Consider the following 15,379-nt stretch of genomic DNA (forward strand, 5'->3'; position numbering starts at 1 on the left):
TCCACGCTTTAAACGCTGCACGCTCATACTCTCTCCCACAATCGATATGTGATCCATTGTTGATCTGCACACAGCTGTTGTCACAAATGTCGCACTTGCTTACGTCACTGTCGTGAGACATTCTCGCAAAAAAATCACGGTTTTAGTAACGCAGTAACGCAGCGTTCCTACGGGGAAGTAACGGTAATCTAATTACCGTTTTTGCAATAGTAATCCCTTACTTTACTCGTTACTCGAAAAAAGTAATCAGATTACAGTAACGCGTTACAGCCCATCTCTGGTCATCAGGTAGAATTCCTTGATTTAATTCATAAGGACACTCAAAAGCTATACCCACATAGGCAGTTGAAATTAAGTAACATAGACACATACTCTCACAAATGCATCTGTCAGTAGAGTGTGTTGCACTGATTTTAGCACAGTTTAGGGTATAAAATTGTGGTTGAGGTTTCATTGAAAGTGACATGGCATTAAAATTTAGTGTGCTCCCACAGTGACCAGTTTTCCAACGGATCTGATGTCAGTTTTTTTCCACACTGGGTATAATTACTGACCATGCAGAGATAAAGCAGCAGAGTGGTTCTTTACTAATTGATGCTAAGCCTGGGGTTTGTACACGGCACATAAAAAGAGGTTAAGTGGCTCTGAAAATGCAGTTGGTGGTAAAAGACAAAATATTGCCTTTATTTCTCTCTCACTCACTCACTCACTCACTCTCCATCTCTTTCTCACACTTGTCTGTTGTTGTTATCGCAGTCTGACAAGACAGCTGACACATTTATGTCTGTCTCTTCACACTCCCTCTGTTCCACACCTGAGGTGCAGCAGATTGAGTTGCACTGACCCTCTACAATAAGTCCTCTACACAAACTGTTTTTCTGCCAGCCAATCGGCAGTACTCCCATCCTCAGTCTCATCTCTCTCACCTCCCGCCTTCTCTGTAGCCTATTTTGTGAACCAGAAAGGGGAGCTTATTGGGTTTCTCTCCTCCACAGACTAGTTTATGTGTGCCTGTCTCCGTCCCAGTGGCCTAGACTCTGGGAGGCTCGGGTTGCCCTGAGCCACCACCATTCAGTCCAAGTCACACATGAGAAAACCAACTGGGGCTCTATTTTAATTTGTTAATTAGCTAAACACCCTTCCTTACACCACTTGTATATTATGGATTATGCCATTTTAAATTATGTGGGTAACCTCGGTTTTTGTTTGAGTCGGGCCAGCTAGGGTACACGTGCACTCACAGACTTTCTGGTCTATTTATAAGGGATCACAACCTGTTGCCACATGAGCTCTACTGGCACACCGGACCATTCATCCTGACTATGGAAGTCCCACTGAGTGTAATTTGCTGAAATTTTCTTTGGAGTGCATCCTGTTGCATTTCATGTTTGTTGCTTCTCTTATTATTATCATCAAACACCTGCTTTTTTTCTACTGTCTTTTTCTTCAAAACTGCCTGCAATTTCTGGTTTAACCGCCTTCCTCCCTTTCATCAAACATGCATATTCATGAGACAGAGGATCATATAGCCTATTAAATAGACTTTAATTAATATCTGTCTTCTGAGTGAATTTGCTCATATTGAAAAAAACACTCACACTGTCATTGTGCAAATAATCAATTACACTTGTTTTTTTTAAATGCTCTGCTCTAAATGATCTTATGCATCAAAATCAGGGCACACACACGCACACACCAAAGAAACAGAACAGGCCCCTATTCAGTCTCACTCCAAGATTTGTCTTGGCTGACAGATTTAATTAATATTTCAGGGGGAGGACATTGTAATCCCAACAGAGAAATGGCCCCCACACAGTAAAGCTGGGATGCCAAAATCATTCGTACACCTTAAACATATAGTTGCTACAAATATTATAGGCACAAAAACGATGTCAAAAACTCCTTTTAAGTGCCGCTCTAGCTTTTGTGCAGTGCACAATTCATTTCCGACCCCTGCTTAGTTTTCCTGAAACCGGACGCCGGGTGTGATGAATAAAACATTCTTTGTGTGATGCTGGATGATCACCGGAGCGCTTTCAGGTGTACAAGTGGTGAAAGGCGATGTAATCTTCCCCATAACAAGATCTGGACCGAGATTGACAGACGCAGAGAACCTGGAAAGCCTCTAAGCAGGAGGACCACAAAAGCTTTGGGGACTGCAATGATAAAGCCGCAGGAGCACAGTGAGCTTCTACTGCGCGACTCCCTGCCGGTGTTTGGGAAGCCGTGGTACTGGCAACGCAGCAACAGCACCATGGAGAGCACCCGCAGCCTGGCGCGGGTGATCATGGAGATGCGGGATGAAATCAAGAAGCTGGAAGCGGAGAACCGGGAGCTGCGGGGAGACTTTGGTCAGCGTTCACTTGCAGCCATGCCAGGAGAAGCTAGTCCCGTGTCATCAGCAGTTAAGAAGCAGGCTGACAAGGATGATAACCCTTATGTGAACCTGAGGCGAAATGCGTCTGCGCCAGTCCTGGAGGGACAATACAAGGGTAAGAGGGAAGTCGAGTGGGGCATCAGACTGAGTTTAAACTAATGAAATAGTATGATAGGCTATCTCTTAGGGTTCTTTATTATATTAAAATTTACTTTAAAACTAGAAATAGGGCTCATTATAGGCTCGTTCTGATTCAATGGTCATCCTTTTTTAAGGAGATTTGAGGAGATTCCTTATTCACAATAAATGCCAACAACGTATCTAAGGAAAAATCAAAATATGTTAATTATAGCCTTTTATAATATTCGTAAATTTTATATAAACTTTAAAACGTAATATTTAGAGACACCTGAGAACATGACATTACTGTTTCCTGTCTATAGGCATCCCTGCCCTGTAAAATAAATAAATAAAAATCTTTCAATCCATCATGTTTGTGCTGTTTCACAGAAAACACTGTGATGACTGTTCGGAGGTACTCTACAAGTTCCAACCTGTCTGGTGTGACTGTACGGGATGGAAGGATTAACAGGGTCCGGCCAAGCAACTCTGGTTGGGAAAGACTGCAAGAAGAAATCCAACATGGGAAAGGTGTCTTCGGTAACTCAACAAAGGAAGATGTGGGAAAAATTACCAACCGGCACTCCCTGCAGGAATATGTTCATAAAAACAGGTAGAGATAAATACTATAAATGCCCCAACTGTAGCTTTAAACAAATATTCATCTTAAACTTGACCTCACAGAGGCTTTAACTACTGTTTCCATTAATGGCTAATTTCAAAGTACTTTGTTCATTGCTTTGCCTCAAAAGGCTAGTCTTTATACAGAATCTCTGAAACTGCAGCAAAATTATTCTTGTGTTTTCTTTGCACCTTAAGGTCCAAGGTGAAAACTGTCACCTTCCTTCTACCTGTGGATGACATTTACACCAGTCGACCAGCTCTGACCAAACACCAGGGGGATCCTAGACTGTCTGACCTGGATTCCATAACTGAGACGGATTCTTGAGAAAACAACCAGACTTTAAACGAGGCAAAATTCAGACATGAACTGAGCCTCTGTGGCCTGCGACAGGTGACAGGTTGGCCTCTTCATCTAGGCCAATGTAGACTGGGCTCTTAGTGAGTGAGCCAGCAGACCGATTTTTATCACACCTGACCACACAAACAGAAGACTCTGGTTACAGGTGTTGTTTTCATGTGACCATGGTCAACAGTGATGAAGCACAGAGCCCTCCGGAGCGAGGATCAGATATCTGGTCTCTTCACCTGACCCCGGGTGTTGCTTGAGAGTGACACACACACCTGCAGGTGACAACCCTTTTACGGACAGCTGTGGTCGCTGACTCAGACCTCATGAGCGATGTTTTATTCATTATTTATTCATCTTGGTTTCTTTTCACAATGTAAACTGAAGAAGATGGTCAATGGACCTCCTGAAGATGACCTGCTGTTCCTGAGCATGTATTTTGTTTTCTCAAAACCAAATCACAATCTTTGCTTTCATGTATAAAAGTCTTCTTAAAAGAATCCAGTGTTTGGATTATTTATATTAAATATAAATGGTATGAAAGTCATGTTTAAAGGAGACTGTTTTATTATTCCATAGATAGATAATCATTTCTCAATAACATGAAAACATTTTGCTTACTGTGCCGCTGTCACTGTGCAGGGCAGACACAATTAAAACTTCTAATATAAGACGCATGAGCTACAACCAAAGCATATAATCATTACTTGAACTTCACCTGCAACTTCAACATTTGATCTGCAACATCCAATAAATGACACATTAACAGAAAACCTTGTACAGTGCAGCGAATCACTCTAACTGATGAAGTACAGAACATAATCTCTGCAGCAAAGTTGTTTTGTCAGTAGTTGGTGTCAGCTGCAAGGGTTCATGCTCATCATTACATCCACTCTTGCTGATAAACCATTTACAGCCTGTAAACTATTATGCATTAGTATTAGCAGCTCAGAGAACTACACAGAACTGGGTTTGGCTATGTTTTCTTTCGATATTAGTTTCCAAAGAATCACTCATCAAGTTTTGCTCCTGCATGTCCACGTGGCTATCACTGTCTAATTCCTCTACGTTTTTCTCTGTGTATTCTGTTTGGCCAAATTTAGCAGTAGCTTGTAACTGGTCAGGAGCTCCATCCTCTGATTGGTTTTCAGTGTCGAGGCTTCCATAGCTTTCTGAGTCGGTGGGCTTGAGAATTGGGCAGATTTGAATCTCAGACATATTTGATGATGGCAGAGATTCACTTGGACTGTCTTTGTAATTCATTGGGATCAAGAAAGGCTCATCTTTATGCTTTGTTTCAAAACCTGTAAAAGAGGACAAAAACACAGTCAGAATCAGAATACTTTATTCAATCTAGAGGAATTTATGTGGTCACATTTGCTCCAAGACTGTTTCTATATACAGTTGAAATTGAGGTGCCCCTCTTATCATATTGATTTTGTTATTTTCTCTGTAGAGGATGTGATACTAAGGCTGTGCATCTATTGCAGTGTGCACTTGTGCTTTAGATGGAGGAATTGTACAGACAGAAATGTCAAACAACCATCAGTTATAATTTCAAAGACACACAACAAATCACTACATTTGGTCTATACAGACCTGGCTGGTAGCTTCCCTGGCTGCTGTCCTCTCCGTCTGTGGCCTCCAGGTCACAGAGACCCATAATCTGCTGCTCGCTCACTCCGGTGTTTCTTTCAAGAAAGTAAGTGGTCATACTCCCCTTTCCCTTCACCTCTATCTCTCCTCGTTTCTGGATGACAAAGCATTTGTTCTTTAAAGCCCTGAAATATATGAAGGCAAGACTTAGAAATAAAGGCAGTAATCATTCTGATGATAACACAGGTTTCATAGCACATGAAAGTGTGTATGGATGCAGGTTTTCTTGTGCAATATTATGTGTCTCCTCACTGGTATACAGTTGGGCTCAAATGGATCTTGTTGGGGAGGCCGTGACTCTCCATACGAGATGCAGTGTTGACAGTGTCTCCGAAAAGACAGTAGCGTGGCATCTTTTCCCCAACTACACCTGCCAATACAGGACCACTGTGGAGACCCACACGGATCTATAGAAATACAAAACATCACACAGATGGAATTACATATGTATATTTGGATTCAAACTCTGGCACAGGTGCATTTGGGGGAGTGAAAGAAGACTCCTTCCACTCAAAAGTGTGTTTTTGTCTCTGCTGCTTACAGCAGAACTACCGTAATGGTGTAGCACAATAATTGAGTAAAATTCCCCCCATTTCACAACCATTTACTTAAGAAGTGCTCTATAAACTTCCTTGCACCTGAATGGGTCCTCCAGTTATGGGGTTAATAACCTCCTTGGCAGCTATAATCATGCCCAGAGCAAAGTTGGCCACCCTCTCAGCATGGCTGGAGACAGGTATAGGAACCCCACCTACCACCATATAGGCATCCCCTATGGTTTCAACCTGGTAAAAACAGAAAAATACTCTGTCAGGTTCAAACAGATGACATGATGGGAAAAAAAACAACCCGTAACCAAAAGCTTTATGGAAATGCATGAATGGTTCTTTTCTTTTCCAGTGAAATGTACATGGAAAAAACCAGGTTACACCATTCATATTTACCTTGTAGACATTGTGCACAGTGGTGAGTCGGTCAAATTGCAGGTACATGGAGTTAAGCATATGAACGATTTGAATGGGTTCACACATGGCACAGATATTGGTAAACGTCACTACATCACTGAACAATATGGTGCATTCCTTGAATTCTCCTGTAGGACACATACACACAAATTAAGATGCAAAACAGCCACATCAGATAGGCCCAAACAAATTATCCAGTATTTATATCTTTTAACTATCTATTAACCTGCATCTACTTTTTTGCCCTCTTTCAGCTGGTTGGCTACATGCTTAGGCAGCATGGCATACAGCAAGTTCTCTGTCTTTCTCTTCTCTTCCTCAAGGTGCTGGGACAGGATGCGGAGCTCTTCCTTCTTCCTTTCCAGCTGACTGGATAGCTCCATTTCAGCCAGTCGCTGGTGATTGAGTAGGATAAGGTCTCGGGTGACATCATGGGGTGCAATGTCAGAAATGTGCATGTGCATTTCCTCCAGCTCCTGAAGGCTTCTCAGCAAAGGAGAGGCTTGATATAACATGCAGCGCAGAGAAGGCATCCAGATCATCTGACCTGAAGACAAATAACAGAAGATGGAAAAAAATACACACATAAGAAAAAGAAAATGTTTCTTTCTTTTTACCTCTGAGCTGAAGCATAGGCCGGCCTTTCCATGTCTCAGGCATCATTTCCCTGCGAGTCTGCATGACAAAGTGGCTGTTGATGAACTTCCGGATGCTGGAGATTGTGAAAGTCACCTCAGGATGCACAATGCTGAAGTACTCATCTAAATGGATATTCACAATCTGCAGCCCAGGGACAGTCCTTTGGAGATTCACTCCAGCCTGATGCACCACCAGCTGTACCACACACCACCACCATTAGGTTTTCACCGTTAATATTATATGACTTAATTATTTATGACTCTTGAGTTGGTTTATGCAGAGACTGTTCATCGCTAATCTAAACCATGTATATATTTCTGTAAATTCTACCTGCTCATCAAAGACTACATGAAAAGGGAAAGCATGGCAGAAAGTCTGCAGGTCAATTTTGAGCTTCATGGGATACACAGGTTCAAAATTCTTCAATGATTTGCCTGTATAGCAAAATAAATGTTGTAAATATTTATTTATACATGCAAATGTAAAAATGCAAATGTCTTATAGGAGTCGTTGGGCACAGCCCATTGCTCCAAGGCTTTATGTTAACTGTACCTTTTCCGATGTGAACCAACTCCTTTGATGTCTGCCAGTGACTCCTGGGCATGGTGAAACTGATCTTTGTTTTCTTTTCATGATCAGACTGTTTGAATAAACAGAAAAGAGTTAGAATTCCAGTAAAATAAAATTGTTATTTAATTTACCACTTCTAAAATCTAACCTTTTTGATCCCGACGGTGGTATTAGGTTCATCAGTCAAAGAATGAAGGATCTGGGCCTTTGAGGAAGCATCAGTTTTACTGCTAACTAGGAAAACCACGTGCTCCTTCTTTCCAGTTCTCTCCAGTTCTTCTAGCTGGTTAACAATCTCCATTGTTATCTCACTGTTGAAAAAATCCTTAGCAACAGCACCAATAATACCTACAAAAGAGAACACTTGGTATTTAGATCCAAATACTCCATATTAAGAATGAGAGTAATGTAGCTCAAAATTGTTATTTCTAAAGGAAATGTTTCAAATAAACCAGGAACAATGTGACAAAGTCCTCTGCGGTCAGAATAATAATGGAGAAGCATGGTTCCATCAGGGTTCCTTTCCACTCGAAAAGAAGGTGCATTCATCTCCTGCAAGAATCAAGCATGGAAAAATAAAATATATCTCCAATAAAAAAGAGGGGGGGGGGGGGGGGGGGAGAGAGACAGATGTGAAAGCAAGTACCTTATAGGAGAGCGACAGGTAGCTGTGAAGTGCATCCAAATTCTCCGTGAATTCAGACAGATTTCCTCCTAAAGTCCGCAGCATGTGATGGTAGCCGGAGCGTTTGCAAAACTCAAAGAAATACTCTCCGAACTGCCTCAAGACTACCTCTGGTTTTACTCCTGAAAGTAAATCAATAAATAAATAAATAAAAACATGTATGACTGGAATTTTCAATTTCATATATTGAAACAACTCGTGAATGGAAAGACACCTAAAAGCTTGCAGGCCTCTGCCACTAAGTGCAAAGTGATTTCATCTTCGTAGACTTCATGTGTCAGGAAGGTGTCCTGGACTCCAGCTTCATCCCTGTGTATGATGATGATGATGATTTTGGGAAGACAATATGTTTATTTCCTGATATGTTTTAAGAATGTAACAGAAATGTGTTTCTGCTGTAAAAATTCATTAATAAAGCAAACAGATTTTGAAAAATTCAACTCTCTCAAAGAGAAATTTTTCTTTTACCTGAGCTTGACCCACGCCTCCTCGCCAAACTTTTCCACTACCAGCGATTTCAAACAGGCATTAATAAATCCATACTGTCAGGAATACAACAAACAAATCAGGCCAGCTGAGAAACTAAGATAATAAAAGATAGCATACCATGAAAAGCAGCATACCATGTCTCTGTGCAGTTTGTCCACCAGCAGCTTTCCCCTTCACGATTATCGTCACACCGCTCTCTCACCACACCCAGTCTCTTCTCTCATAAAATAACCAACAAGAAAATCCAGCCTGTTTAAGAGACTTCCCAGTCTCATCTCCACAAAGGAGTTGTCCAGTCCAGCCTGGTGCTAACAACCCCCCCTGGGGTCTGGGTGACATACAGCCTCTTATAAATAACACTTTGATAACAGGGACTCGAAAATCACTGTAACTCATAACTGAGAATGAGTTACAATTGTAGCAGCCAAATTTCTCTTTTTTACCCATTTTAGGAGGGTTAAAACATGTATTCTTATTGTCACATCTAAGTAATTTTGATTCATATATTTGTATATGTGTGCAGATAAACAATTCTTTGTATTTGGACCACCTTAATCAATAACAGCTAGAGGGTACTGTTATTTACATTGCTGATAATGAAGGAAATCATAACAGAATTTAATTTGGATTGAAAAAAGGGAAACAGAAACAGATATTTAAATGGTCCTTTAATGCAATGGTATAATGATTCACACAATTATGGGAAAAAGTAATCAGGAATGGAGAATTTATTTGATGGATGTTGTGATTTCACTGAAGTCGGACACCAGCATCAAACGCAGGAAGGACAAGTCTTTGGAAGAGGAGCACCTCAAGCACATGAGGGTTTGAGGAAACTTTCAGTATCCAGGCCCCACCCCCACAAAAAAATCTCAACAACCAAAACCATGTACTGGACCAATACTGCACAAACATAAAAACATAAACGTGTCTTCACTAAGATCCAGTTTACTCCTGATTGTAAAAAGAAATCCCCTCACATTTGGGCCATTTCTAGAAATGATCATGGACTTTACAACTGCATAGAAAATATAAAAGTGTAACTTTTACATACACAAATTGCAGGATTTAAAACAGATGTAGAGAGACTTCAATGGTCTCTACTTGCATAAAAACAGATAAGAGGAAAATGTTGGGGGTAAAATGCTCCGTGAACCAAGACACTGTCTCTTTAATAGTACTTGTAAATAATAAATCAAGTACCATTTAAAGCCCAGTTTTCTTTAAAATATTCTCAACATATTGTCAGACAGTAATATGAGAAATTATTAAGAAAAAACAACAAAGCTTTTAAACAAGTCAGTTAGTGTTGATCATCAGTGACATCTAAAATCTGACTCATACCAGTCTTTTCAAATATTCTAGTAAAAACATATTAAAGAATTTCAGGTCATATGCTCTTGAACCTGCTCATCAAACAGACGCTTGGTAAACACAGGCTGGTTCTTCGTGTTCATCTAGTGTTTTTCAGCCAGTGTCTGTTTTGAAGTTGAAGTAATTGCTGAGGGGAGGTAAATAGCACCAACAAGAGTGACCTAAAGTGTGGGCAAGTGTCAGGTCCGTAATGAGGTCTGCAGAGCCTTCATGTCCCTCAGGAGCCTCAGATTCATTTTGCTTCTGTCTCCTGGTCTAGCCTTGACTGCTGCCGCAGAGTGACCTCTGGTGGACACTGTGGTAGACACCCTCAGCTCGTTCCCATTGCTCTGCCTGCAATTGGCTTCTTTTCTTAACTTTTTTATCTGGCAGAGAGACAGGAAAAGATAAGAGACACAAGTTTTAACAAATTATAATAATAATAAAAAATAAATAACAAGAAAGAAAACTAGTGACTGCATATGTGAAAACACACCTGCGACTTGTGCTTGTACAGCTTACTGATCTGCTCTCCTTTCCTCTCCATTTTCAACAACAGCCTCTCCTGCACCCTCCGAAGTTCCTTTCTTTCCTGTTCAAACACACAATCCTCCACCTGCCTCATTAACTCATCATGCTCCCTGCAACACACACGCAGAAACACACTGAAAAAACCCCCCAAAGTACTTTTGATAATCGTCGTCTGTGACTTGCCTTGTGTCGAGATCAAATGAAATACTGCTCACAAGCTCATGAGTCGCAGCTCCTCCTGCAGGGCTTGCAGCAGCTCCGATAATTCCTCCCCGCTAGCCGAAGAGGAAGAAGAGGAACTGTCTGAATGCCGGTGGCCGTCTGTGCCGGAGCCGTTCGTGTTGCGTGAGAGGACGCGGCTGTTGCAGAGGTGGGGCTGGTGTCGCTTCAGGAGAGACAAAACTGACTGGACGTTGGCTCTGACCGAGTGGCTGCAGCCTACTGACTAAACGTCAGAGAGAAAGAGAGCGAGTCAGCATAAGGGAAGTGCATGTTAAATATGGTAGACCATTGTATTCCATCACACGGGCATGTCTTTTTATACCGTTCCAGCAACAAAGGGTACATCTCTCAGGCTCAGTCTATAATGTGGCTCTGTGTGGGAATATTGCTGCGATGATTTCTGGAAAGGAAATGGAAATAAAACTAGGGAAGATGGAATTTGGATTGATGTTTTTATCTGGTTTCCCTGATGAACATGTTTAACCTTTTTAATAAAATCTACACTTGTGAGCAAAACTGTCTCTTCTACCATCTACTTATAAAGAAGGAACCTTAGCAGTCTCAAACAGAAGTAAAACCATGAGCTGAGCATGTGAAGGTCTTAACCTTTGTATTGGACTTCTTCTCTTTGGGCTTCTTGGCGGATCGGCACGGTGACACAGACTGCAGCAGGATCCTACTGGCGTCCAACCCCGTCTGTAGCTGAGCATTGGAAAGAAGAAAGTATGTAAAGTGAGTAACAGAGAGAGCAAAGATGAAAATTATAATTCATGTCTCATTACTTGGTTGGCCTTGTCTTGGATGAGCTTTCTTTGGTACTCCTCTTCCTGTAGTTTCATCTCCAACTCAAGGATCTTCATCTGAAGACAAACAAACCCATCATACGATGAATATATCAAAACACTAACTTTTACTTGTTACCACTTTTAAGTCCAGTAAAAATAGAAAATACTGACAAATAAAGAACAAACCTGAAAATAATTCTTAGCTTCTTAATGTGCAGATTAATCCAGGTCCATGACAGCATACAGAATTTTAAATTCTGAGCTCCTCTTAAGAACCAGTATTCTTTTTGTCTTGTTCTGGTCTGTTTAAAGACTTCTTGTAAACTCTTGTGAACATTTATCTGTTTTCTTTAATATGAGCTGTGGGAAATTCAACTGAAAATTACACTAAAACTGTTGTTCAGTAATCTTAGAAAAGACACCACCAGGTGATGAATAGCTTGAGATGCTTTAAAGTCCTATTTCTGGCATGAAAAAACAACCTATTTTAGTGATTAAATGTTTTGTGAACCACTTGCTTCATCTATATTTAAGTAAGTAGTACAGTGAAATAGCCAACAAATTATGCACTGCTTCACTGCAATTTCCCCAATTTGCAAAGCTAACTGTGGGCCAAAATCAGACCCTTTGGTGGGACATTTAGAGCCCCCAGGACAGCAGTTTGATACTCATACTTTTGATTTATCAAACCATGCTTGAACAAAAACAAGCTGTGGGTAATCTGGGGAAGCCTGATGCCACTGCCATGGATTTTATGATGTTTAATGGCAATATTCTCTTCCTTATGACAGAAGAGCATGGGTTGTTCAGTAGATAATTTCAGTGTACCTGACACTACGTCAACAAGTCTGTATATTTACCTCGGAAATGTTCTGTGTACGTGTCAGTCTGAGATACTCCCGCTCAAGTCTCTCCAGCTTGTCAAACTGAGCATACTGTGATGCTGTGTCAGACTGCCACTCAGCTGATTTGGCTTTCTGCAGGATGTCCTGAAAGGAAGATAACAATAAGATAAGATAACCTTTATTAGTCCCACATGTGGGAAATTTGTTGGGTTAAGGCTACCGACCTTCGCCAGTGCCATCTTACCCTTCCAACCATACATACATTACAACATCACATGGGGAAGACAGGTCAGAGAGGTATAACAATGGAAAATGCACAAGATGAGGAAAGACGAGGAGAAAAAATAACTCCCCCCAGACTGAGCTCCAACAGGGAGATCAACAATCTTCGGTCGACGTGGGTGGCCTTGAATGAGGAGGGAGAAAGTCACAACACAGTCTTATTATCTAAAGGAGGATTGTTATTCCTGTCAGCTTTTGCCTTGAGCATCCAGCTGCCGCCAGGGGGCCGCATGAGTTGAAGAGGGTAGTTAGTTTGGTTAGTGCGAACAAACTACATCCAATTTTACAGTTGGTCTAATGTCCGTCACTGATCAACAGGTCTCTCAATTCCATTTGTTCTTCTTCAAGATGTTATCCATATAGCAGAGCCATGAGCTTCTCCAAGATCTTATCCATATTGTGTTCAAAAGCAGTATGAGTACTCACAGCCCTGCCCATCCTCTATCATGTCAGCCAGCCTTGTGGAATTTTGAACAGCTGTAGCCGCTTCTTGTTCTTCGATAAGCCAGGTCCGAGCCAGCTCCAATCAGCCAAAACTCTGTTATCATGGTTCCGAATTGGTAGATGTCGTTCAATGTCCTCCATCGAGTGTCGCTAGACACACGACACAGCCGACCATCGAGTATCCAGCAGCAAATGTCTCCGCAGGACAATCAGGCTCTCCCAAGCCCAGAGTTGTCAGTTTCGTTAAGGGACCAGTTGATCAAATCCATAATTCTTCTTTAGGTTTTAGAGAACAAGTTTGGGAGACTCACTTAGGGTTAGAGATTAAGCGAGACTATACAAAAGACATGAGAAGCCAAGCAGGAAAGATAAGGGAGAAGGAGAAAGTGCGAGCGCCTCCGTCAAGAATATGGATCTACGGACTACTGATTTCAAGTTTTTAAATGAATACAGTGGTCCCTCGCTATAACGCGGTTCATCTTTCATCTTTCGCGGCCTCACTGTTTCGATTTTTTTTGTATAATTTTGCATGCTTTTTTTTTTTTTTTTTACAGTGCACTGTGTTCTGCGTCCTGATTGGCTGTAGACCACTGTCAATCAATCTTGTACTGTGTCTCCTGTACAGTACAGAATGCGTTCAGCTTGTCAAATTTACATCAATTTTCTATCGCTAGCAGTGTGACTCTGAGGTGCTGTACTGTATGTTTTTAAGTTTTCTCCCCAACAAACACAACAATTTCGACGAAACATTTTGCACCGTCAAAGGCAACCGCGGGTGACTTTGGTTTCATTCTATAATACTGGACTTATTTTGCTATGAAGGTTTGAACTTTGAGAGAGTTTAAACAAGAGAGAAAAGTGTGAAAATGTTCATGCCTGTCTGAGAGAAGTGTATAAAGTGTGGAGTGAGGGGTTTTACAGCCTTAAAACATCTATAATAATTGTAAAAAATAACGTTGACTACTTCGTGGATTTCACCTGTTATTTTTAAAACGTAACTACCGCGATAGACAAGGGACCACTGTATATTTTAAATGAAAAGCTACAGGCTATGACATTTAACCTGCTGTTTAAGCAGGTTGGTCCTCTCTGTTCTGGCATTGCGCAGCATCCTCCTCATGTGATCCAGCTGTCGCTCCAGCTTCAAACAGCGAGACTCTGCGGCAGCAAGGTGGTTGATCAGCACTAGAAATAGAGAGAAGATACGCAGAAGACATGTAGGTAACAAAAAAAAAAAAAAGACTATAGCTTGAAACAAGACAGTAATAAAAGTATATGAAAAGGTAATTAAATTATTATCACCATATATCTATCTATCTATCTATCTATACTCACCTTGGTTGCAGTTGGAATGGGCACTTCTTTGTCTTTCTGGGTCTTTTTGATCATTTAAGAGTCTCGGTGTAATATCTTCATTCTGTAGAAGTGTTTGTGAAGCATCTTTTCCCAGTGCATGCAGACTCCGCTCTGCATGTCCTTTTTCCATCTCCAACCTCCTGATCTTTTCTTGTAGGTTCCTCAAGGCAGATAAGATCACTTCACAGACATAAAAATATAAGTTAGCTACAGGAAGGGTCTGCATATCGTGACATATCTGGTGTAACAAGATATTTTTGGGGTCTAAAAGGAAAAAGAAGATAACATGACAGGAGCTAAGAAAGGATGATTGGACGAATGAATAGATGTTGGTGAAGCTGAGACATTCAAGTAGTGCAGCATCATGTTGCATGTGTAACCATGGAGCTCTGAAACACTACAATGCCTGAATGGAAACTCTACACAGGCAACAGAAGAGATGCACAAGTTAATTGTACCAGTACTGTTGGTCTCAGGGAAGGCTTTGATGGGTGATGATGGAACATATGATTGATGAGTGTGTGTTTGAGGTCTGTGATGCACAAGTGTGTTGATAAAAGGTCGGTGAGCTGGGTAGTCTTTGTAGGATGGCAGAGACAGACTGTCAGGCACCGGTCCACAGGTTGGTGGTGGTGGTGGTGGATAAGATTCCTGCAGGGAAACAGGACTAAATGTTATTTAGTTATCTGCATTTTCCATATTAGACTTTAGATAACTGCTGGCATCTACATTTTTTACAGTGAGCGAATAGAACAGGGCCAAAAACAACAAATGGAGTACAGAAAGTGAAATGACCGTGAGAAAAAAAACTATATTCATTCCGTCCAGTTCACGTCAAACACAGAATAACTTCAGCCCACTATTAGGTTTGCAACATCGTTTAGTTTGAGTTGTAGCAACTGCTGCTAGGCAGCTTCCTGTGCAGTCTAGCTAACTCAAGATAAACGGTGGCAACCTGCTTTTAATTTTTCTTTCAATTGAAATTCACCCAAATCTGGTAATACTACCGTTTCCCGCGTAGCATCAGCTGCGAGTGTTTTTGGCAGCGTCTCCATCGAAATGCAACCATTCCAGCCTGTCTCGCATGTGT

General features: G+C 41.2%; 3 protein-coding genes across 4 annotated transcripts; 1 reads left to right on the forward strand and 2 right to left on the reverse strand.

The window, feature by feature from the left end:
* The first annotated feature begins 263 nt into the window (after window positions 1–263).
* Window positions 264–4,020, forward strand: LOC146694033 (coiled-coil domain-containing protein 195-like). Its single transcript, XM_085430111.1, has 3 exons — window positions 264–2,492; window positions 2,888–3,110; window positions 3,317–4,020. The coding sequence occupies exons 1-3, from the start codon at window positions 2,012–2,014 to the stop codon at window positions 3,444–3,446; spliced, it is 834 nt and encodes a 277-aa protein (XP_085286237.1). The 5' UTR covers window positions 264–2,011; the 3' UTR covers window positions 3,447–4,020.
* Window positions 4,021–4,391: 371 nt separating this feature from the next.
* On the reverse strand, window positions 4,392–9,928 carry LOC146694034 (guanylate cyclase soluble subunit beta-2-like). Its single transcript, XM_085478685.1, has 15 exons — window positions 9,878–9,928; window positions 8,451–8,524; window positions 8,197–8,291; window positions 7,944–8,104; window positions 7,750–7,849; window positions 7,446–7,645; window positions 7,280–7,367; window positions 7,058–7,224; window positions 6,706–6,922; window positions 6,315–6,635; window positions 6,068–6,216; window positions 5,762–5,908; window positions 5,376–5,530; window positions 5,067–5,248; window positions 4,392–4,771 (listed from the first exon to the last, which is right to left on the reverse strand). Exons 1-15 carry the CDS (start codon window positions 9,926–9,928, stop codon window positions 4,416–4,418), a joined length of 2,463 nt encoding a protein of 820 aa, XP_085334811.1. The 3' UTR covers window positions 4,392–4,415.
* cep57 (centrosomal protein 57) lies at window positions 9,123–15,355 on the reverse strand. 2 transcript variants are annotated; one of them, XM_085430115.1, is made up of 11 exons: window positions 15,297–15,355; window positions 14,748–14,940; window positions 14,269–14,469; window positions 13,997–14,118; window positions 12,223–12,351; window positions 11,360–11,437; window positions 11,184–11,279; window positions 10,900–10,977; window positions 10,571–10,800; window positions 10,321–10,465; window positions 9,123–10,210 (listed from the first exon to the last, which is right to left on the reverse strand). In XM_085430115.1, the coding sequence occupies exons 1-11, from the start codon at window positions 15,342–15,344 to the stop codon at window positions 10,025–10,027; spliced, it is 1,506 nt and encodes a 501-aa protein (XP_085286241.1). In that variant the 5' UTR covers window positions 15,345–15,355; the 3' UTR covers window positions 9,123–10,024. The 2 variants fall into 2 exon arrangements, with proteins under 2 accessions (XP_085286241.1, XP_085286242.1); XM_085430116.1 differs by lacking the exon at window positions 10,900–10,977.
* Window positions 15,356–15,379: the final 24 nt, after the last annotated feature.

This window comes from Copadichromis virginalis, linkage group LG14 (assembly GCF_057382275.1).
Source record: "Copadichromis virginalis isolate Kocher_CV1m ecotype Utaka linkage group LG14, C_Virginalis_male_GT1.1, whole genome shotgun sequence".
In the NCBI taxonomy this organism is placed as follows: domain Eukaryota; kingdom Metazoa; phylum Chordata; class Actinopteri; order Cichliformes; family Cichlidae; genus Copadichromis; species Copadichromis virginalis.

Bases quoted from the DNA above. Each gene is read 5' to 3' on its own strand.
- cep57 (XM_085430115.1), bottom strand. From the start codon at position 15,344: ATGGAGACGCTGCCAAAAACACTCGCAGCTGATGCTACGCGGGAAACG. The intron at 11,438-12,222 runs GTAAATATACAG...GTTTGTCTTCAG, and splicing joins GTACACAGAACATTTCCGAG to ATGAAGATCCTTGAGTTGGA. The intron at 10,801-10,899 runs GTATAAAAAGAC...TCTGACGTTTAG, and splicing joins TACCCTTTGTTGCTGGAACG to TCAGTAGGCTGCAGCCACTC.
- LOC146694034 (XM_085478685.1), bottom strand. From the start codon at position 9,928: ATGAACACGAAGAACCAGCCTGTGTTTACCAAGCGTCTGTTTGATGAG. The intron at 8,292-8,450 runs GTAAAAGAAAAA...CATCATACACAG, and splicing joins GAGGCGTGGGTCAAGCTCAG to GGATGAAGCTGGAGTCCAGG. The intron at 7,850-7,943 runs GTACTTGCTTTC...TGATTCTTGCAG, and splicing joins ACCTGTCGCTCTCCTATAAG to GAGATGAATGCACCTTCTTT.
- LOC146694033 (XM_085430111.1), top strand. From the start codon at position 2,012: ATGCTGGATGATCACCGGAGCGCTTTCAGGTGTACAAGTGGTGAAAGG. The intron at 2,493-2,887 runs GTAAGAGGGAAG...GCTGTTTCACAG, and splicing joins CCTGGAGGGACAATACAAGG to AAAACACTGTGATGACTGTT. The intron at 3,111-3,316 runs GTAGAGATAAAT...TTGCACCTTAAG, and splicing joins GAATATGTTCATAAAAACAG to GTCCAAGGTGAAAACTGTCA.